The following is a 24,148-nucleotide window of genomic DNA, read 5'->3' on the forward strand; positions in this document are numbered from 1 at the left end:
CATTGCTAGCAGTACAACTATATAGAAACGTCATGCTATTACAGAATACAGCTGGTCCTCTTCTGTTGTTGGATTATATTTGCAAATTACTGACAAAAATAAATTTCTACACCTGTAGAAATAGGGGAGGAAGTGTAGAACAGACTATTTCTCCTGCACAAACGATAGGATTGTCAGGAGACTTGTAACTGCAGAACATTCCTTATTAGTGAATGTAAGGGAGGGATTTTACACAGGCAAAACTTCCTTTTGCTCTGAACTTATCTGGCTGTGAGAAAATCATTCTGTATCTTATAAACCGAACATACTTAATTAGACAGATAATGAGGATAGAGTGTTGTATCCATTCTGAAGTCTCTTTTTAGTAAACGTTTGTAATCTAAAGCAGAGATTTCCAAGGCTAATTCTGGGACATAGCCATTACCCTCAAAAGTTAATGAGGTTGGATGCTCCTTTTAACTCACACGAATGCTAATCTAAATCATCCAAGTGGCAAAGTCTGACAAAATAAGTGTGTTGTATTTCTATGTAAGCATCAGTGTAGTGCTGGCAATTGCTGCCTTCCTCAATAAGCAAAATCCTTTACTGAATAACTTCAGCAGCTGATGTAAACTTGCATAGACCTGAGTACTAGAAATGTGCTATACAGCTGGCAGTGGAAGGAAGACAGGCTAATGAACTTTCCTCTCTGCTCCTGTTGATGCAGAGCTGATGGTATTTTACAAGTGTTAACAACAGAGGGAGCCCCAAGTAACACAAGGTCTCTGGTGTTTCTACTGCCCCATGACCTAGACTAGCTCTAAAAAGGGTTAGATATTCCAGGGGTTTTAAAGTGCTGGCAAATAGGAGTGTTCATCACTTCATGTTGAGCACCTGGTTTAAGCCAGCTGAATTAGCTGGTCAGGCTCCCTTGCATCCTCGGAAGACTTCTTCCAGTAGGTTGTATGTAACATCTCCATTCATACCTGACCAGTCATCCAGCCTTAGTACCTCAGACCAGAGAAATTGGTTGAAATTTCAGAAAGTTCTCAGTGGAGGGACAGCTGCTGAAGGCATGCCAGTGCCTGTGGGCTGAGGATGAAAAAAAAAATCACAGAAAATGTTGGTCGTCTTAGCTTCCAGCACCCCTTATACAAAAGTGTTTCCATTTAAATAGAAGCCAGGTAGGTTAATTACTTTCAGTAGTCTGTAATTAGGAGAGACATGCTAGCAGCCCTGGCAGCATGTGGTTGTTGCACTAACACTGAATGAAAAAGCCATTTCATAAAGTCAGCAAGGATCTGTGAGCTGCATGGATGATCACAGTGGATTTGTGGCACTGTGAGTAGCCAGCACTGTGCCAGTTGGATATATATTTGTTGGCAGAATTTTAGTCTTTTTTTTTTAACCCTGGTAGAAAAGGTGTTGGCTAAACAACTTTTGTGATTCACCAAAAAAATAAAATTCTAGCATATTACTTCCATATTTTGTCTTTATTGTTTAGTCTCTTTTTCATGACTGTTTCCCCAAGGTGACATTTACTGTTCTAAAACCTGGAAAGAGCTCCGTGATAGCAGAACATCACTAGAATGAAGGGCTTGTTCCTCAGGAAAAGCTTTGTTATTGATTATTTATAGCAATGCTGCTTTATTATAAACAAGTGCCATTTGATACTTATTTTTATTGATATGTGCAGCAGAATGAAGAGGGGAGACACATTAATTCTGTTTCTTTTTGCAGTGCACGGTTACTTGTGGTGGTGGAATAAGGACTCGTAATGTCACTTGTGCCAAAAATAAGGATGAACCATGTGATACTTCCAAGAGACCAAACTCTAAGGCCCTGTGTGGTCTCCAGCAATGTCCTTCTGCTGGAAGATTTCTGATACCCCGACTGGCACCCAGAAGAGGAAAGATCATAATCAGAAAAACAAGTACTAATCCTGAACAGACTCCTCCTCCAAGAATAACCATACCAAGCCCAAGGTCCCGTACAACAACAAAAATACCCAAGCCTGAAACGGTAGCTCCCTGTTTGCCCACATCCTCTGGTTTGGGTAATGTCTCAGTAAAAGAAGGAACAGCCAACAAAACATTACAAAATAATTTTGCTGGACCAAATGATGTTTACAATTATTCAGTTGTTTCTACTGAAAATAGTTCACACCAAAATACTACTTCATGGCCTTTTCATAATAGCTTAAGTACTGAAATTACAAGGCATGCTGAAAATATTTCTGAAAGTAAGCCAATTTCTACTGTAGAGAGTGAGGTGCAAAGAAGTGAGGACACTCCTGTCTCCTCATTCACCAGTAGTCCAGAAATAACTTCCAGCTATGATTATTTAACTGAAGAATCTGATGACATTGATGGGGCAGCTGGAGGCAGTGAGAAACCAATTGATCTTCTTTACAGCACGGAACTCAATCCTGAAATCAGAACCAGGAGCACAACCCTAGATACCAGCTCTCCTGTCCTTCAAAATGAGGGTGTGACTTCTCAACCCCCCACAGCATCTCATCACCCAGAAACTTCTACACTCCTTCCTGTTAGCAGAGCAGAACAAGGGTTGGCATTTCCAACAACAGCAAACTATATCAGTCTGCAAGTTGATGTGCCTGTTGTAGAAGTAACTACCCCACAAGCTTTGGTTACAGTAATGCCCACAGCGTTTGGTGATGTACCGAGAGACCAGACTGACAAGAGAAGAGAAATAAAGCTACCTGATGCCATAAGTTCCAGCACACAATTGTCAGCTCTTGAGCATACTCTCAGGAACCAAAATGCAACATCTGAGGGGATTTTGACGAATGTCACACCAAACAGCCACCTAATAACATCCAGCAACTTGCTTGGTGATGCATACTGGATAATAGGCAACTGGAGTGAGGTAAGTTATTTTTAATTCATAAGAAGTGGAGAGTGTGAACAATTGTCTGAACCACTGCTGAGGAAATAAATCTTCTTAGCTTGTCGTGATTAGCTGAAATGAGTATCACACATTCAGATGAAATACTTGTCATGAAATTGATAACTTGGAATATCTAATGTTAGATTGCTTACACAGAATGTCTCAGTATTGATAGATTCTGCAAAATTATGCATAACTCTTCCAGGGACATGACATTCAGGTTCGAATATAATGAGAAATAACTCAAGAGTTTTGTATCAGTGCACAGCAAAAAATTAAGCTATTAGATGAATCCTGGAGCCACCAAATGAATATGCTTGTATCTACTTATCAAATAAGTAGATAATGCAAGTTAGCTGTCGATATGCTATTATTTTCTAACCTTCACTTACATATCATTTCTCTCTAAATTATGTGTGTTTTCTAGCTTAGTATGAGACTAAGTCATGTCATGTAGGTAAGTGTCATGCTTTTGCCCCAGCCAGCAGCTAAGCACCACACAGCTGCTTGCTTGCTCCCTCCGGTGAGATGGGGGAGAGAATCAGAAGAGTAAAAGTGAGAAGACTCATGGGTTGAGATAAAGACAGTTTAATACGTAAAGCAAAAGCTGCGTATGCAAGCAAAGCAAGACAAGGAATTCATTCCCCATTTCCCATGGGCAGGCAGGTGTTCAGCCATCTCCAGGAAAGCAGGGCTCCATCACACGTAACAGTGACTTGGGAAGACAAACGCCATCACTCCAAACATCCTCCCTTCCTTCTTCTTCCCCCAGCTTTATACGCCGAGCATGATGCCATATGGTATGGGATATCCCTTTGGTCAGCTGGGGTCAGCTGTCCCAGCTGTGTCCCCTCCAACTCCCTGTGCACCCCCAGCCCACTCGCTGGTGGGGTGGTGTGAGGAGCAGAAAAGGCCTTGGCTCTGTAAGCACTGCTCACTGCTTACACAACAAAAACATCCCTGTGTTATCAACACTGTTTTCAGCATAAATCCAAAACACAGCCCCAAAACCAGCTACTATGAAGAAAATTAATTCTACCCCAGTCAAAACCAGCACAGTAGACTAGCTTTATTACTATAAAAAGCACATTAATAACATGGATACTTAAACATATTTTAGTTGGCTATTAACAGGTTTTTGTGGTGCATTTCTATCTCATTCCTCCATCAGTGTTTGTATCCAACATTAAGCAAATACCTCTGAAGTCAGAGCAGAGTTCTGCCTGGTAAAATCAGTTTCAATCTATAAAGCAAAGATAAGAATATTAGTCCAAAGTTTAACTGATATATCAGTGGTTGTAATTTGTCCAGCACATGTCCATGGGGGAGACGTTGCAACATTTAGTTCTGAACCTTTTTTTGAAGTTTAGGTGATCATAGATTGGAACTGGGTTGTAGCAGTTGTAAACTAAAAGCATTTTGTCTGGTTGGCGTAGGCCAGTAGATGTGGTTGTACCGTATCTTTGGATACAGCAGCTGACAATTAGCAGTGTTACACTACATCTTATTTGAACATAGAAATGAACAGTTATTTTATCTGCGTTAATGGCTGTGCCAAAATGAACTTTTACTTTGTGAAATTCAGTCAAAACAGGCATTGTAATACTCCTGTAATACTCACTTTTGAAAGTGCTGTCTGTCTATATATTTGAGTAAATGAAACAAGTACAGCTTACAGGGAGTTTGAAAACTCTTTTGGTGTGTGAAGTGTCTCGAAGATACGTGATTTGAAAGCTGATAACTTGGCCCAGTTTCCCCTGATCCCTGGTCATCACCAAATGGTTGTAATATTTGAATAATTTCTGTGCAGGAGCAGTATAGGTTGCAGAGTTTTCTATGGCCTCAGAAAAGTGCTTACTATTTTTTGTATATTGCTATTGACTTTCCTTTACCAATACCCAGCACCAGGCTTTTTAACAGTTAGCTTCCTGTGCTATTACATTGCTGTGTCCTGAGACAGAAGTTCCTGTGGGGTCAGGGCTGGTGAGGGGGCAACCACCCAATTCTATCAACTATAATCAAAGAATATAGAATAAACTTCTATTTAATATTCTTACCACTGTAAAATTCTGTTTTTATGTAAACATAGTTCTTTTTATGCTAATGGATTTTATGTTCTTCACACCATGATACCTAAAGTGAGAGATTTTGGTATCTGAACAAGTTCCCTCATTTTTCTGATGGCCTTTTTTAACCAAGCTAATCATGCAGCCAGGGGTCCAGATCTGGAAACCTCCTTGCGCTGATCTGCCTCTGTGTCGGTATTGATGGAGAAGGCTATCAAAGGTCTGTTTCTCCGTACCTGTTTGCTCTCACTTCTGCCTGAAATTAATGGAGATGCAGAAATGCAGGGCTAAAAAGGACAGCAAGAGATGACTTAGTGCATCCCACAGAGGCACAGCTAGACAACCGAGATCCTGTTGGTGCCCTCTGGATGCAGCCAGTGGGTAAGACCTCTGCCTTGTCACCACCACATCAGCAGTTGCTTCAGTCTCACCTTATGCCTTCCCTTGCCCAAGTGAGAATGGCTTTAGCTTCCCATGTTCAAGTGGGACAAATGAAGCATTTCCTTCTGCACATGCCCAAAGACCTGCATTTAGATCTGCCTGGGTGAAAGCCTGCAAGGGAAAGTCCAGGCAAAGGTTGTGCTCCTAAGCCCAGCACATCCCAAACAGAAGTCTATAATACAGAGATGCTGCAGTCTGTCCTTGTCATTCATTACTCACATTAGAAATATTTTCCTTATACATACGAACATCTTCTGTACTGAAAATGAAGATTCTGGTTTTTATATGCACACTATGGAAGATAATTGTCTTTTTAATAACTAATTTGGGATCTCTTTTCTAAACAAAACAACCTGGTTCTTTTCATATTTTCCTTGTGTTTTCTAAATAGCTGGTGACTTTGTTGTTCTCCTGCAGACTTGCTCAGTTTCATCGTATATTTCTTCATCAGTGATGTTCATTATGGCCCCAGCTGACACCTGGCAAATAAAATGGAATAATCACTATCATTTTATATACGACCTTCTTTGTGAATGCTGAGATGAGATTTGTCTTGTTTGCTAGTCATCCTACTTCAATTTATTCAATTTGTGGTCCATTGTAAACCCTGGATCTCTTAATATAGTATTTCTAGATCAGCAGATGGTCTCAGATTTGTTTGGGATGAGCATGTGTGTGTGTGTATATATATATATATATGTATTAAAAAATCTCCTTAAATGTAGGGTTCTGCATATCGTTTTGAATTTCAGGTTACTGTTTTCTTAATTTTTCAGCTTGGCAAGATGTTTCAGATTCTGATTGTGGTGTCCAGCATTTCTGCAACTCTCCCAACTTGGCGTCATGTGCAAATGTTACAATTGCATGCTGTCTTTCATCATTCAGTTAGTTAACAAAAATACTGAAGAGAGCTTGGCTCTAGACAGAGCCCTGCAGAACCATATTTGAAATGTCTTTTCGTTTTGATATTGAATCACTGAGGACCACTTTATTACAGTTTTTCAGTTAGCTGTGCACCAATCTTGTAATTACTTCACATAGACCATATTTCCGTCATTTGCTAAAAGAATGCTCTATGAGATCATGTCAAAATGCATCACATCAGCTGGCTCTCTGTTTTCATTAAGCTAGGTGCCCCTGTCAGAGAAGGATCGTAGAATCATAGAATGGTTTGGGTTGGAAAGGACCTTTAAAGGTCATCTAGCCCAACCCCCCTGCAATGACCATCTTCAACTAGATCAGGCTGCTCAGAGACCTGATATTAAATTGTCTTGAATCATTTGTTCTAGATAGGTCCATGTGGGAAGTTTTATTACTTTATCATCTTTCTTAGTATTTACCATTTTCATCTTGATTGTTTAATAATTTGCCTTTGTATCTTCTTGTGAAGTAATGTTAGGTGAAGTGTTCCATTAGTCTACAGATCTGCCTTTTTCTTTTCCTTAAGATAACTTGAAAGATGTTCTTCACTAATCCTCTGAGACTTTCCTAATATATTTCAAAAAATAATTTTCAACAGTTCAAAGATAATTCAAGAACACTTGAATGAATATTGAGGTAAGGTCAATACATTTGGTTTCACAGACTGATGAAATCAATTCAAGGATACTTAATGCATCTTACTTTACTCTTCTTTAGTGTTTTAGTAATCTTTTGCTGTCTTGTTCAAGTTATTGTTTCTTGTTAAAATTACCTTTGTGAAGCCTGCCACATTTAACTTTTTTTTTTTTTTCAAGTATGCAGAACAAAAGGTGGTTAAAAAGAGAATTTCTGGAATCACTATCCTTGGAGATATTCTGAAACCATCTGAATATGTCCTGGGCAACTGGCTCTAGGTGGCCCTGCTTGAGCAGAGGGGTTGGACAAGATGACATCTAGAGGTCCTTTCCATCCTCAACTATCCTGTGATTCTGTAAATAAGTCAGCTACTATCTTTCTCATAAAATAAAAATTTTGGTTTTCCTCCCCACACCTTGATTCTAACATTCACAGAACCTTTTTTTACTGGTCATTACTTTAAATTCAGTTTTAGTCTACAATTTTCTGACTTTATTTTCTTGTCCTTAGTAAAACTTTGTGCCTGTTTTTAGATGACATCTCTCCAAGGCATTGATATTTCAAGACTATTGCATCTACCTAGTTGAATCTCTTGCTGTGCTCTCTTTCTCTTTTAGTGACCGCCAATATTCTGACATTTCTTTGCTCCTTAGGGTATGTCTATACTATTAAATAAATAGTGCCCAAGAATAGCGATAGTCATTGAGATGAATTGGTGTGACATGTCCCATAACATTGTTGACACTTAACTTCCCAAAGGAGAGCACTAATTAGAGCAGGGCAAAACAGTGCCCAATGACATCGGTGCCTCTGTCTGTAACTTTTAATGTCTTTCCTACTACTTTCCCAGGTTGTTCTGGGCTGTCACTTTTACCCTTCTAAGAGCTTTCTGGGTACCAAAGATACCCCATTACCACCAGATACGCTCATTCTGCACCTCTGTTATTGGTCATGAAAAGTCACCTGCATTTCCTCCCTCTGTAATAGACACCTACTGTGACAAGAGGAAGTCTTGGTATCTGAATGACAAGAGGGAAAAGCAGTAAGTATTACTGAACTTCAGAGCAATCGGTCTCTTTTATGTAACATGAAACAATGGTCAAGAAAGCTAAAGCTTTCTCCCAGTACTATTTCCAGCATCTTGCCTTTCTCTGTTGGCTCTGTACCTGCACAAAACAATTTTTGGAAGAATACTACTGTATTTCACCTCCCTCAGACAAGAACATAAAGCTTTTTAAGTATGCTCTGCTCAATGTCATCCCTGGAGCTATCTTTGATCTTCTCATGAATGCTCAGAATGGGATTTTGGTCAAAGACTAAGCAGCCCTTCAATAAAGTCTTCGTGTTGTCAGACTGGTATAGCAGGGCTGGGGGGAGCCATCAAACAGTCAGCAACCAAGACAAGGATAGTCCATCCTCTTGAACAGACAAATTGTCTTGGATAGATACGTGACTATGCAAAACGGAACGGTGGTACGCAGTCCCCTTTAACAGGATCTTTGTGGCCTCTTGGACAGATGTCCCAGGAATCTCGGAATCTGGAGATGGCATGCTGCAGAGGCCTTACAGACTCATAATTTTGAAAATTCTTTGTTGTGACCATTAACCCTTTTTTCCCATTTCTCTGACTGAATCTGGCAACAGCTCCATGTCTTCAATGTTTTTTTTTTTGCCCTGCCTTAGCTTCAGCTTAGCTCTCCTTATCTTTCCAAGGACACTTACTCAGCTTTCCCTGCAAACTCTCCCACTTCCATGTAGGGACTTCAAACCACACAACAGCAGTTGCTCTCTTCATCATTTTGCTGACTTAATGCAAGATTATTTATGCTGTTTCTCATGCCAGCTACAGGCTGCTTGGCATGTGTTGGATTTGATTCTGTGAGTATAGTTCTCTGTCCCTCCCTTTTTAAGGGAGAAAAAGGCAAATGGGTGTCTCCAGCCACTTTTCACCTCTTCCTACTTCAGAATACAATTACAATGACTTTTTTTGGTGAACAGCATGCATTTTTGGAATCTGGACTGGCATGATCAATATTCTCTTACCTTTTAGACACTAAAACCCTCCCAAATGTTGGAAATACTTAGCCACTCTCAGAATTCATCACTTCAAAAATCCTTTTCCTGCACAATTTTCCCAAGAGTCTCACACAATTTATTTCAGATTTTCAGCATCATGCACACAATTTGCTGAATGTCTCAGCAGTATTAGGGATAGAGAGGGAACAGTGCTGAAGATTAGATGCAGTGACATTTTGCATTGGATCCCCAAAGATCACAGAAGGAAACAGTGGAACAGCTGGTACAGATTTAGAATGTCTCAGTAAGCAGGAGTTTGCCAAGGAAGAGCAGTGCATGGTATAAATCAGAATTGGTATTTCCTTAACAAAGCAACAAAAAGACCTCCTTCAGAACCTTAAGTAAGACTTAGGTGAGTTTGAAATCTTCTTTTGAATATGTTAGATAAACTAGGTTATCTAAAATGGCTCTAAATATTTACATTTAGGTTCCTGGATTGTTTTCAGAATGATTTAACGTTGAGTTTGTCCCTGGGCTTTCCTCTCACCCTTGTGCAGTGCTCTACCACCTGTGGAATGGGGGCTTTCTGGAGACACGTGGAGTGCAGCAGCAGGAACACAACTCACTGTCAGCACATGAAAAAGCCTGATCCTGCAAGAAAATGTTATCTCCGCCCATGCGCTAGCTGGAAAACAGGAAATTGGAGCAAGGTAACTTCATTCAGAGCTGTGCATGAACAGTAAGCTTGCTAACTTCAGAGTAGGGAGTTCTAAAGACTTCATTTTAAAAATAATTATTTACTTAGTGAATGCATACATGATCCCCACTTGACCATTCATCACTAATTTACTAATTTCCTGACTAACTTATTTATGGAAACACATCTGTTCTTCCTGTGTGGGGGTCGTGCTCATTAACCCTTGCATGTAGAGCTAAAGCAGGGCTCACTGTCCATGTTCTGTGGAGATCCTAGGGCAAACCTGTACATATTTGCATGTGGCATCTTTTTGATCTCTGCTCCAGAGGCATGTCCAAATTTTAAGAAGCAAGTGGGAATTTGGGAGAGGGGGTTGACATGTTCCTATTCACCCTTGTCACTGTATATTAGCTCTTATGTGACATGGTCTGTTCCACATTCAAGTAACTTTTAAGTTTTACATTATAAAAAACTAAAGAAAAATGTATCAGGGAATGCCTACTATGGCTAGGGTCTTATTTGATCCTAGCTATGCACACAGGCCTGGTCAAGAGACAGGAGAGTGTCCGAGGTGGTAAGTGGAAGCCAAGAAATTGCATTTGAGTTCTTTTTTGGTATTGTAAGATGTGTGGAAGGACTTTAGTGACTTACATTTTGTCTGCACACTGTCTAAAACTTGGGCTTCAAACAGTGGGTTATTTTTCAAGACTCCAAAGAGAAAACCCACAAAATTCTATTAGAAATAATGTTGATTTAATAAAGACAAAGATAGGTCTCTCAAATTTTCTCAATATGTGTCATTTTTGCAGACAACGTTGTTGCCATCAGACTAGAGGGCAGATTCGTACAAAAAAAAGGTTATAGTTACAAAACCAGTGTTATATTATTGAGCTCTTTGACATAGAATTGGTTTGTACACAATATACATGACTCTTTAGAAAGTCCAAGAAAGGCCAAGGCATTACATAACCACATTTAAGCCTTCAAAATTGATTTTAAATGATACATAGACATTCTGCAGTCCCAATTGCAGCGGAGCATATTTCACCTTCACTTTTTCTTCATAAATGTTATTGTTCTTGCAACAAGTGGATGATAGTTATGTCACAGAAAGTAGCTAGAAATCAGGTTTAATGATAAAATATTATAGGAAATTAATGTTTTAAAGTGTCAGCCCAATTATGAGGCCAATTTCAGACAAAAGGCTTTTCTTAGCTGATTTCTGTTGTGTTAGCCACTCTTATTTTCCAGCAATTGAACTATGCAAACCTAATTACTATTTCATATATAAAAATGGCTATTTTTTGTTCACTTTTGTAAGTAGCAATTGTTTTTCTCATTACTCATTTCAAACATTTTTATGTGACCTTATGATAGCAAGATGGCTATATTCCCCTGCTAGTGTAGTAAAGCTTTCTCTGTTCCTTTTCTCTTATCTGACTGTTCCCCTCCCCAAAAAGAAAGGTGCATCAGACAAGATCTTACAGTCTGTGCAAATTATGTCTGGTATTAAACACATACTTTTGTCCAGATGGACAGAAGCTTCTGTGAACAAGAGCATGGACTCTCCTTGCATCCATCCTTCAGCTCCCTGAGGAAGTATTATATTCAGGTTACTTGTTCAACTGAAGAATGCTTATTTATGCAAAGGAGAACAGCATCAGTTGATATATTGCGTCATGTTATTCAGTGGTGTCAGCAGAAATGGCTTGAATTCTGGATGAAGGCAAAATAATTAAATGCATATTTGTCCTTATCCTCAGGGTAGCAAATTCAGTTCTTCCTCAGCAGCAGGAGAGGTCCTGGGCTTTGGTCGGTGGGAACACAACCTGGTGCTGCTGCATGAAGCCTTGGAGCAAGCTCTGGGGAGAAAGAGGAGACTGGAAGGGCTCACCAGTACTGCTGCAAGCTAAGAAGCGATTTCACAGGCCGTGAGAGAGGATCAGGGTGTCTGTGTCTTCTCTCCTGTTCTTTCATGCCCAGGCTGCTCTTGGGGTATGGATCCTCTTGGTGCCATGGAGGAGCAAGGAAGGTGAGGGTGGGTACTGCTGCTGTGGGATGAGTCCACCATCTTCGAGTGGTATCAGCAGCAGCTCAAGTCTATGGGCTAAGACGAGGAACAGTTTTGTCAGCCTGAGCAATCTGCTGCCATGGACACTGACCTCTCCCACGGTGAATGAGAAATCAACTTAATGCAGCTGTGCCTCTTTCCTCCCTTCCTCCCTCAGAAATAACTAAAGAACTGACAATTTCCCTGCATACAGAATTTGTTTATTGTATTTATTGCATTATGACTCTCTCACTATGACATTTTTGGAAATAGCTGGGAATATTTCCTAATTAAATACGCCTTCATGTTATTAACAGATGTTCCAGTGAAGAAAGGGAAATATTTATATGGTGTGTTCTGATTTGCTATGATGAAGACCACTGTTTTTAAGCCTAACAAGAGATTGTTGTTATAGTAAACTGGAAGGTCCCTCTGTGAGTCAGGATGCGCAAAGCTCAGGCTGTCCCTCTTCCTCTGTGACTGGGGAAGGGACAGCTGCTCAGCAAGCATCATTTGGAGATGTGCTCCTTTCTGTTTTGTGTACAGTGCTCTGCTAACTGCAATGGCGGCTTCAAGACTCGAGATGTTCACTGCATTGATGTTCGTGAAAAGCGGCTTCTAAGGCCTTTTCATTGCCAATTACTCGGATATAAACCACAACTCAATACTAGTTGTAACATGGAGCCTTGCTTGCCGTGGCGTGTGGAACCCTGGAATGAGGTATTGTTCTTTAAAACAAGCTTTGGGTAGGAGCTGTCAATTAACAGTGACTGTTAATTTTAACTCAACTTTAACTAAAAGGAAGACATGCAGTTAGTACCACTCAGAGGCTCTGCAGTCCTTGTGTATGGTTACAGCAAAAATTATCGTAGATGTTCGTAAGACTTCCTAGAATCATTCTTAGGATTGCATGGAACACACAGCTAGAGCTGTAGATTACCATAACCTGAAAGAGAGAAGCAGATGGCCTGGAAGAGGATTTGTTTTAACTATCCTACTGGATCACTAAATGTGATTCATACAGTCTGATCCCTTCTGCTGCCATTGTAATGTTTCTTTCTCATGATTAATGTAGAATTTTCCTTTACACTTTTGGCCTGGAATTTTATGAGGCCAGAGACTGAGGTCAGACACAAGATAAATCTGACTTTTGGGTCACTTTGTAATGTAAATCTGTGCCAACAAACTCATACGCAGCCAGGCACATATTTATGTCAGCTAAAGCGTGTGATCTGATTACATTTTAGTTTTTACACCTACTAAAAGCAGCGTTGGAGAAAGCGCCACAGTGTTTGTGGCATGGTCAACCTGATGCTTTTGGATTTCAAGGGAGGTGATCAGATTGCTTCCTTACAGACCACTAAGAAATCACACCTGCAATAAGGAGGAGACCAGTATGGGGATTTTCTGTCATAGCAGTCAGCAAGGGTTGTAAAAATAAGAGTATCCAAATGATTGGACCCGTTTGCCACTTAAAATGTTTTATAAAAACAGTTGTCTAACCCTGGCAGTTGTCCTCATGGTAAGGACACTGGATAGAATTGGACTGAAAAGGTTCATTTATCAGATGCCATTTCTGGTCCTCTGACCATAGGGATGCAATTCCTTGTAGGACAGGGACAATGCATTATTCAAAGTATATCTGGCACTTTATTTTATGTCAGAGTACGAAATCTTTTGTGTATTTCAAGCAGGCTGTACTGCAGACCTAGTCTATAATAATAAAAAACCAGTTGGTAAGTAATACCAGAATGTGGACAAAAGAATGTTTAAAAAATAACTTGCATCACTGTCTTTTTATGATGCTTTTATTGCCAAATAGTTACTTTATTGTATGGACTGGGTGAATTTTAATATCCCAAACCACCTCATAAAAATGAGATGTTGCATCTCATGAACTTGTACTGTCTTCAGTAAATATTACAGATTAATCTTGCAGTTCTGTGTTGCCTGTTCTATGTTGCCATTTCTATGCTCTCCTATATTCCTTGTATTGATACATGTCAAGAACAGCTTTTCCCCAAGTATTTTGGATCAAGTATGGCTTCTTCCCTGTCTCTTTGCAAGCCTATGATGAAATAAATGTCTCCGTGCAGAGCTTTTCTTCATATCTGGACTGTAAGACCTGATATGCATAGTTAGCCTGTACATCTTTCTAAATCACATGGGTCAGTGACACTCATCTTGTTACCTGTGGCTCCGTATTTTTTAATGAATAGCATTTACTACTGTCTTAATGGTTTGTTTCTGGGTTCTCATCCATTCCCACCTCTTTCCTCATGGGTTTGTGCACCTCTTTTGTTAGTGTTCGAGAACATGTGGTGGTGGCCAACAAAAGCGACATGTCTACTGCCCAGAAGAGGGCTACTGTGACTGGACAAAAAGACCTAATGCCATTGCCTCATGTAACAGGCAACCTTGTACGCAGTGGATTAACCAGGCGTGGGGCCCGGTAGGATTAATTTCTCTTTTGTTTTATTTGTTGTCATGAGTTGGCCATATTTGGTCATATTAATCACTTGTCACTGAACCTCAGTATCTGTGGCAAGTATAGTTTCTTATGCACAGCTGGAGCTACAATAGGAGGTATTTTGAAAATACTACTGAACATTTCAGAGCCCATCCATCTCAGTCCCTTCCGTGATAGACATAGCAGCGTTTACTTTTTGTTGCTGCATTAGATTTTGCTGGCGGGTTTTTTTCCCTTTTCTAATGGAAAATGAGATATCATTGACATTCTTCCATTACTCATTTTAAATTATCTACTGTTTGAGACTATTGAGGGGGTCAGGGTGACCCTTAAACCAACTTTGTGGAATATTAGACTTGCCCACACAAACAGAATATCTGAGTTTTGACCAATAGCCTTCTGCTTTGGCATCTGGAAATCTAATTGACAAATATGAGGTGTATCTTTGGGGAACCTTCCAGTATCTGCAATACATGTTTCGTTATAAAGAAACTGGTATATCTAATAAACCTTTCCTTCCAGTTTCCTTAATAAACCTATTCATACATTGCAAATACTCCTCACAGCAGAAGAGAACATTTAAAGAACACCAAAAGCCAGGAGCCACAAATAAGGAAACAGTGGAGAGTCATTTAACACAGAAAATTTCGTGAGTTGGTTTTGACACAAAGCCATTAGATGGAATATGAGTGTAATGCAGAGTAGAGTTAGTGTAACTCTAACACTTAACTATGGAAGTGAAAATGTTGAGACATGCGTAAAACAAGCAACTGAATACCAAAATCTATAGCAACTATTTTACTGATTTGTTAATCCCATTTATTGTACTTTATTAAAAAAACTATTTTAAATATTAATCTAAAGTTGCTGCAAGAGTACCTAAGATCTTTTAATGTATTTCACACCAGTAATATTGACTCTTATGCATAGAGTTATACATTACAGAGAGGATAATTTTCAGAAAAATTGAAGAGGTACCAGTCCTGTCTTCATCTCTTGTGCTTCATTAGCTGGCATTCTTTATCTGTTGAAGTATTTATCTTGCTGGCCACTATTTAGCTGAAGACAAAAAGAATTTAAAATTAACTGGAATTCTCAGATGCTCTGGGATGTCAGAAGAATTAAGTACATTTATAGAATAGTACAGGAACATGTTTTGAAAATATTCTTTTTTTTATGGTGATCTGTGTGCAGCCAGAACAAACAGCTGGCAGTTGTTTTGCAGTCATGAAGAAAGGGTAACCATAATGTGAATGTCACGAAAGAAAAAACATCTCACTGAGCTTTTTTTAAATCTTCAGCTCGGTCATTTCTAGACCTAACATTGCAATTGATTATTCATGTTTAATTTAGATGGTGAGAAAGCACAGGAATTTTGTTTCCTGTGTGCAGTACTAATTTGGATTACTAAGCTCTTACTTTGTAGGACTGGCATTTCAGATCATCCTCATCCTCCCCTGCAGAAAACAGTCCTTTCACCCTGGTTACACATTCCAAGATGCTGTAGTTATACTATTTACCCCTCCACTGTATCCTGCCAAATCTGGCCACGATGCACCATGGAGGTGTCTGGATCCAGAATACAGTACACAGAGTACTTTAGTGTCATTGGTTCTGGATCGTATGGCATTTTTATTTTCCTGTCACATTACAGCTCAAATATTGGCATATACACAATTTCCATGTAAAAGACTTTGATGTATTTTCAAATTACTTTCAGTGCGCTGTTTCTTGTGGAGAGGGCACTCAGCAAAGAACTGTGAAGTGCATGAATATAGAAACTAATGAAACTGAAGATGACAGTATGTGCGTGGATAAACCCAAGCCCACGGAGTATCAGAAATGCAATATGCAAGAGTGCAGGAAAAGTACAGGTATGATAACACACCTGCATCAGTTAGTTTCCAAAAAGCTATCCATTTGTGCTGAGATTCTGCAAAAACAGGGAGCTGACCTAATTTATCAGCTTGTTGTGAATATAGGTCAGCCTAACCTGCTATGGCTCAGCTGCACTGTAGGCAGAATCACGTTGTCATGTTCTCCAGCCCTTCTGACCTTGTGTTACCATGATGGGGAATGCGGTTCTTTGAGCATCCGCTCCTAATTTATTGTGCTGCAACTAAATGAATAGGTCTGCTTGTATTGACCAGTTTTAGGTAACTCACAGGCTGCTTTGAGGGCTGTGGAAGGACATGCTGTGAGTCCAAACAGATGCCATTTCTTAAGACGCCTACGGGAACTGCACATTTTGAACTGGGAGTGCAAGCAAGCAAAGTGAGACAGACACTGTACGAAAAATGTGACTGGCAGTGAATCCAGATACAGTCTTAGCACTATGAATTCAGTGTCCCACAGGGTGAGACTGTCTCCAAAATGAAGAGGTAGAGAGAAGTCCTGCTGGGACTCAGGGTGTCCTGTACCTCTCTTTCAGGGGCCCAGGAGTCCATTTGTATAGATAGTTAATAGCCCAGAAGAGAAGTGGCAGAGGAGGAACAAGCTTACAGAAGGGTATCGTTATGTGTAGCCTGTGTACTGTAGTATCCAGCAGGTTCCTTCAGGTAAGAACAGCAACAGCTCAGAGTCCTTCTGGAAGAGCCTTCAAAGGCCTTTTGGAGGAGGGTTCTTCTTAGCAGGTCAGCAGTAAGGGTCCAATCTGACAATGAGAGGAGGGGTTGACTCCTGAGGGCAGTACAGATCTGGCATACGCTTGAGAGTGATGCATCACTCCTCCTGCTGTTCAAAGGTCTTTAAGCACGTGTTTTGCCCTAAGGTTGAATTGGTCTGCTTATCTCCTGTCCCTCTCATGTTCAGAAAGATAAGTACTACCTACACAGATTAGTAATAGTTATTTCTGTTAATAAAATCTTAAGGGGCCAGTAAGACCTAAGAAAAGCCCTACTGAGTAGACCATTGGTCCATGCAGCTCCATATTGTGTCTCCCACAATGACTTTAGAAGATGCTGCTTAGGGAGAACACAGGAGTTTAGTCCTTTCCTGTGATTCATTTCCATGGTATTCCTCCAGCATTCCCAACTGACATATTAGGACTATCAAAGGCACCCCTTTTAGTGCCTTTTAGTTTAAATTTACGGAACTTTTTCTATGAATACGTTGCACCTGTTTTTGACACTGCAATGCTGTCTGCTTCCACCCTCTCCTGTTGCAACAAGTTCCAGAGGTTCACAGCCTGCTGTGAAAAGAAGTGCTTTTATCTTTAAAACTACCTTTATACTAGTTTCATTGAGTTTCCCTAGTTCTAGTGTTGAGGCATTTGCTGAACAACAGCCTTGCATTCAGCTAATCAACCACCTTCCTGCTTTTGCAAAGCTTGACTCTCCCCCCTAGCCATCTCCTGTCGCAGCTGAGGACCCCTTTTTGTAATATCTAACTAAATCTGGCACATGTCAGTTTATTAAAGCTACCACAGACCTATCAACACCATAATACATACAGTACCAGTCCCTGGCTTATTCTGGTGCTGCAGAAATGGAAGCATAGTCAAGCTGAACATGTAGTTGCATATGCCTTGTCTATGCTCTTCTGCATGCCCTGCTTGGCTCTGCAGCACACTGCCAGCCCATGGTGCTTGTCTTAAATGTGCTATTACAAGAATGTGAAAATACCAGACTCACAAATCATTGTTGCTAGACTTTCTCTTGCAGTTCTTAAAAGCAGAAACCTTACAGTGTAAAACATAGATGAGCTATGTCTCATCTAATAATAAAGTAGCACTGTATTTTCCAAGACAGAAGGTGATGTGAAGTTTAGTAGGACTTCTTCACTTAAAAGTCCTAAAATTTCAGGGGATCAATGTGACCCGTAATGCAAAGGAAGAGAAAGCCATCATAAATAAGAGCCTTAACAGGCATGACTGTCTGGCATAAAGCAGTTTAAAATTCTATAAATACAGATAATTTGTCAGCAAAATATAGCTAATTCTTCTCATCTTCTCCACCATAGGGCTACCCTGTAGCAAAGACCAGCTGTCGGTTCACTTCTGCCAGAGGCTGAAGGGCATTGGCAAGTGCTTGCTGCCATCAATACAGACTCAGTGCTGCTTCACCTGTAGTCAGCTCCGAATTCGTAAGAAAGCAAGATATTGGGATCAGCGAGGCCTGAAACAACAAAATTACACTAAATCTAGAAGAAAATCACCTCAAAAGCAAGAAAACAACCACCATGCTGCTCGGCACTAGCTGTTTTTTATCTAGTTGCTTTGAGTAGGGCTTGTGTTTCCAGGTTTTACGTACCTTCTTTTCTTTTCTGAACCATCCAACATAAATGGAAATCTGTGATCAACACTGGGAAGACATGTCCCTTAGGATTATCAGTCCTAATTTACTGCTTCGAATTTTTCTCTGTAATAGTGCAAAATTTGTAACATAATTTACAATGTACCAGCAGCTAGTACTTCTTAGGCATGCATAGAGGCTAGATGCAAGCTTGCAATAATTTTTTTTTTTTTTTAAATGAATGTTTTACTTGTTCTTCCTTCCATCTCTTTTCTGAAACGCACCTGAAACAGCAGCACCACTTACTCAGGAGTGCTGAGTGAAGGCAGCAAACACAGACTTCTGCTGTGGGCCACATCCCTCTATATTCACTCACTTTTCTGTTTTTAGGAATAAGGTGAAGTGGGCATGTTTCTTTAAATTGTTTGCTCACTTCATAAATTTAAAAGCAGAGTTTTATAATAACTGATTATGATATGCAGGCTGAATTGAAACATTGGATTTTTCAAAAGAAAAAAAAAAATGTTCATTTAGTACTTGACTGAACCTCTGAAAGGATACCTCAGCAATAGCCTGTCCTGGCCAGTTTTCTTCTCCTACAAATGTCTTGCTGCAACTTGAAAACGTCACTGAATATGGGATGTTAAGTTCCCAAATACATTTTAAGGAACATTTCTTGGTACCATGAAAGCAAAGCTGTTTGCATCTACCACCTTAATAGATTGTAATTCACACCCCAATATTCAATGATAGACCTATCATTTAATCCAGTATCTCCTAGTAGAGTGTAAGCCCATACCCACAACAGTACTCTGTCACCTCACTCACAGCAAACTTTTCCCCCAGTGCAAATCCTTGGTCATAGTGAGGGTGAGGGCACCTGGGATGGGAGCCTGAGACCCAGAGTATCTGCGTAGCTCTGGACCTCAGGCATTAGGAGAGCACCAGTAACTGTTTTGCTGTTGAAGGAAATGGCAGAACAAACTTTAGGGAGATGAGACTGGACCCTTTGAAGCAAAACTGGGTGTTTTCAAAAGAGATGGATGGAGTCTGACATTTAGATTCCTTTGAAATTCCATAGGATTTGGACACCTTGATTGTTTTGAAAATCTCAGATTTACTTCCTAGCTACCCGACAATCTGAGACTGTGATACAGGGAAATGTCACATTTTATGCAGTGTAGAGTGAGAGGCATATTCATGAATCCAAGTGTCACTATGGTTACAGAGCTATGACTGGCAATAGCCCTATTTCTAGACAGACCTTTATGAAAGTTAATAGAAATATTCGGGCCTGGCTATAATGTGTTAACCTAATGATGGCCACAAGTCTAATCGTCCTTTTTCATAGATTTTTGACCTTTGGCTAAGGGCTCACTTCTTCACTTGAAGTCTCTGGGAGTTCAGCATATGCAGCATGGTAAGGTTAGATTTATTAACCTCTGTGATGGCAATATAACCCAGTTATAGGTGCTGATAAAACTTAAAATCCACTGTTAAAAATATGGTGCTAGTATAACAGATGTGGGGGATGACTTACAATGGTGCATGTGCATGCATGTGTGTACATAGCATACGTGCACATACTCTTGAAGTAATACATGTCTATGGTGTTGCTGGCCAATGCCAGACACAATGCTTTTTAAGTTTCGCAGTGTGCTTACGTCCTTCTGAGGTCCTGAATGGCTACTGACGCTTTGAGCAATAGAAATCTGGGCAGTCCTTACTCCACTGGAGACAGAAATACTGGATCCTGTGAAGGAGTGGAGGTGTCCCATCTGATCCAGGAAGCATTTGGGCAGGGCTTGGCCTCAGGCTGCATTATGTAGAGCAGAGCCCATGCTGCTGCGCGCAATGCAGTTCTCTGATGGCCAGACAACCTGGACTGGTGAACAGTGCAGATGCTTCTGATGTTCTCATAAGCATCTTTTATGATTTGGGCAGGACAAAGGTAGATTCACTTCAGGGTCAGACTCTTCTATGCTCAGAGGTGCCTGCAACGTTTCATCGGCAGAGGTCAGCGGAAGTGTGCCATCAGGTATGTGGGCTAATGAGAAAGGACCTGACTGAGTGGATACAGTGCAGGTGAGAGAAAAAGTGCCCGAAGGGGGGGATTGTCCCTTCCAGTGCTCCTTATGGCTAGCGTGGAGTAACCATTTCTGGCTTCATTGTTTTTTTCAGGGAGCTGTAATTTCATCTGAAATGGATAAAACTGAATAAATTGTATTATGGACGTTAATCAAAATAATCTTTCTACCCAGGGAACACACAGTCATCACTGTTGCTCAGCTTAAAACTTTAGGGAAAAGACTGTGACAAAAACATGAACTGTTTTAAGAGAGCAGTGCCGCTGCTGTACTTTACATAGGTTCTTACATCACATTTACCAGCCTGATATCTCTATGCTAGTAATATGTGCAGTCATCTTTCCCATCCATTTAGCAAGAGTCCTTTCTTATGATGTAACTCTTTTTAAGTAAAGGTGGATTTATGATCCTAACCCAGATGGTCACTATTCTCAAAACTGAATAGAGTATTAAGTGCAGAGGCATAATATCATTATATTATCATATTAGCCTGAGACACATCAGCTTCAACAGGTTGTTCAAGAAAAAATGTGTATTTGGCATATCCACTGCTTGTTCTAACATTTCAAGGTTTAAAAAGCAAACTCTGATGACATACTTGTTTCAAGCTTCAATAAATGGCATTGCTTATGTCTGATGTCTCTTCTATTTTATGTTTCCAGTGCAAGAAGATTCACAAGACGGAATTCTAAGGAAAAAACCCTTAGAAAGTATCTTTTCTATTCCAGGGGAATCCTTATCATTGGCTATTTGGATGCTTGATATTCCAGCATAAAAGAGGTCATTAAAAAGAGTGAGGGGAAAAGTAGCAGAATAAAGCATGGTGCTAAATAAAAATTTACATCACTAGGCTTAGTTATTTCCTATGAAATGGATGACATTTTACCACTTCTAGTCCAAGCAGATGTGCCTTAGCTCCTTGGGAGCAGATGTGTGCATGTCTATTGGAGGATGTGTTTGTTTCCTGAACAGTCGTATACAATATGATCATGCCCACTCCCCCTGCCCCCACCCCTTCCCACTTGAATCTTTTCAATGCTCAAGTTATGCAGTACCACTGATGCTGATGCCTAGAAACTTAATCATACTAACCCTGATCCTTGACATGCAGCCCAGGAACACAAGCATCGCAATTATGTGTATGTGCTTGGGTGGAAAGCAGCATCAGTTTGCACTCAAACTTCACCCATGCATCCATCTATGGGTTCAGCCACGTAACACCCTATGGAAGTTGCAGGAAGTTGCTCCTCCTTACTTCACCAGGTAGGTGTGGATCTCCAGCTCGCAGGGGCAGCATCCTGCACAGGTGCTCTAAAGGAGAGGAATGAATTGGATTGAGAAATGAGTTGAAGCTCCCTTCACTGTGCAGAGGCTCAATGAGCATTCACTGGATGACCTGCTGCGCAACACACAGCCTGATGAGCAGTTTCTGCTGTCTGCTGCACTGTGTTGCATGGCTCTCTGCACTTCTTTGGCCTGGCCAAGCATGCAGCATCCACCAAAGGAACTGCCTTTTGCCTGCCTAGCATCAGCTCAAAATGAAATCAGCATGCAGGGAAAACATTGTGCTTGTGGTTCTAGTGATTCCTCCCATGATTTTAGCGGAAATAGGGTCCGTCGAGCATGGGTGGATTTGAGCAATCAGTTGTCCATTTTCCTCCATGATTTCTGTAGAAAAGTGATTGTCAGTCAGTGACTGTACCAGATTTATGGAAATACATGAGAATCACTTGACATTATCCATGCTTAAGGAGAATTAAGTGTATGTAATGTACATGTAGGCATCCAGGGATACCTACAGGGAGCATTTATTTACTATATTTCATAAGTAATTACTGACTGACTGCTAATTGTTATATTTGCAACCTCCATCTGTCCCTTCCACAAGTTGTTTTAGGGCAGTTTGAGATCCAGGACACTGCTCAGAAGACCCTAAATGTCACACATAGTGACAGCAAACACTTGTGTGTGCCTCAAACTCAGGTGCCATCTCGCAGCTCACTGACGGGGATGTTGGAAATCTGCCTTCTCTAAACCTTTCTAAGGCTGCTGGCTGCGGGGGATGTTGGGGGGTGGTGGGGGTGGTGGGGGGGTTGTGTCACCTAGTGACAGCAGCCCTGCTGTGAACCAGCTCTGAGTAAGCCAAAGGCCAGATAAGCATCCTCATCATTGACCTAGAATAACTCATTTCTCCATTTGGGTTTGGTCTCATGCTCTGCAATCCTAGTGGGCTAGGCGGTGAGATGTGCATAGATGTGAGTTCCACTAGTACCTAAATGTGAAAATAGCTACTTTGTGGTATGAAAACACCCTCAGAACTAGACCTTTTCAGCAGGAGATTTCTATGTGTGCAGGCTTCTCAGCCAGCAGAGACGATCACTTTCACAATGATGGGATGAGGCGAGAGAGCAGTAGGGATTTGAGGAGCAGCATTCCAGACAAAGGCACTTAATACAGCAGCATTGATAGATTAATTTTGTGGATACAAAAACACAGTACACTGGAGACTTAAGAGAGAGAAATTTCAACCCTATCGAAGTGAACGCTCTAGATGTCCTTGTTTTCAGTGGATTATCGTGTTGCCCTGGAGAACAGGACTTGTTGCCAGACACCTCTCTCTTCGTTGGACTGAGCTGCCTGTGCTTACAGGGACTCCTCCTGCCACAGAATGGTGATTAATAAGAAACATGATTTATTGCTGCTGCCCAGCACTGCAGCTTCCCAGCCCTTATGCCTCCAGGGGGTAAAATACAGGGAGCTCACACAAGGATATTGCTTATTTCTGTGACTAATTGATCTCAACCTCCTCCTTTCTCTTAACGAACAAATACAGATATCTCCAGCACAGGAACAAAACCTGGGCTATGTTAGCCAAGAAGTACAAGTCTGCCCTACAGACATGGTGGTGGCAGCAGTAAAAGCCAGGAGGATGAGCAATAACTACAGTACCTGCAGAGTGGCCAGCCATCTTCTGTAAGCTGAGCTGCCTGTGTTTTGGGAGGAATCTGTGGTGAACATGTGAAAAATCAGGAAGTTGTGAAATATCTGAGCTGCCATTGCATCCTCACTTAAGACACAATCAAATAAAAAAGAAAATTTATCAGGGTTCTTCAGAGCATCTGCTAATTCACCATTACCATTATGATTCATTAGGTGTAGTTTTTACTAAACCGAAGTTAAAGATTTGGAACAGAGGAAAATAGTTACATGGAGGGATTGGGTGTTGTGTGGAGGCGGTCTTTTGCTAGACCTCTGGAGTTACCTGTATCTCTGTCATGGTACAAGCGGGTGAGATGGTCCTTGGCAGCCATCTGTTCTCCGCTGGGTTCAGTGATTCAGCGGCTTTGGCTGGAGGCTGAGACATGATGTATCCCTTTTTGGGGGTCATGAAGGGTAATGAGTCAAAGAGGCCTGCCCCAAAGCCTGGTCTGTGAGATGCTGCAGTCTGACTTCCCTCCAGATTTGAAAGGGAAAGGGTTCAGCCCAGCTTCCTAATTAATAGGCCAATACAGCGCCCAAGGCACTGAGCAAAGGACATGGTGTAAGTCAGTGCTTACTATGCCATAGAAGCAGAACAGAAGCCCTGAATTCCCTCCTGTTTATCATGAAGTCTCAATAAATGAAAGGAGGGGTGAACTTTTGA

At 40.8% G+C, this 24,148-nt stretch overlaps 1 protein-coding gene across 2 annotated transcripts in view; it reads left to right on the forward strand.

The window, feature by feature from the left end:
* ADAMTS12 (ADAM metallopeptidase with thrombospondin type 1 motif 12) overlaps positions 1-21,142 on the forward strand; it is a 177,021-nt gene extending 155,879 nt beyond the window's left edge. For both annotated transcript variants that reach the window (XM_075739600.1, XM_075739601.1), the window contains 6 exons: positions 1,720-2,868; positions 9,527-9,679; positions 12,263-12,436; positions 14,022-14,168; positions 15,907-16,060; positions 18,147-21,142. In XM_075739600.1, coding sequence (XP_075595715.1) covers positions 1,720-2,868; positions 9,527-9,679; positions 12,263-12,436; positions 14,022-14,168; positions 15,907-16,060; positions 18,147-18,382 — 2,013 coding nt within the window. In that variant the 3' untranslated portion in view covers positions 18,383-21,142. The remainder of the gene's footprint in view (positions 1-1,719; positions 2,869-9,526; positions 9,680-12,262; positions 12,437-14,021; positions 14,169-15,906; positions 16,061-18,146) is intronic.
* The last annotated feature ends 3,006 nt before the right edge of the window (positions 21,143-24,148 follow it).

Source organism: Balearica regulorum, chromosome Z (assembly GCF_011004875.1).
Source record: "Balearica regulorum gibbericeps isolate bBalReg1 chromosome Z, bBalReg1.pri, whole genome shotgun sequence".
NCBI lineage: Eukaryota > Metazoa > Chordata > Aves > Gruiformes > Gruidae > Balearica > Balearica regulorum.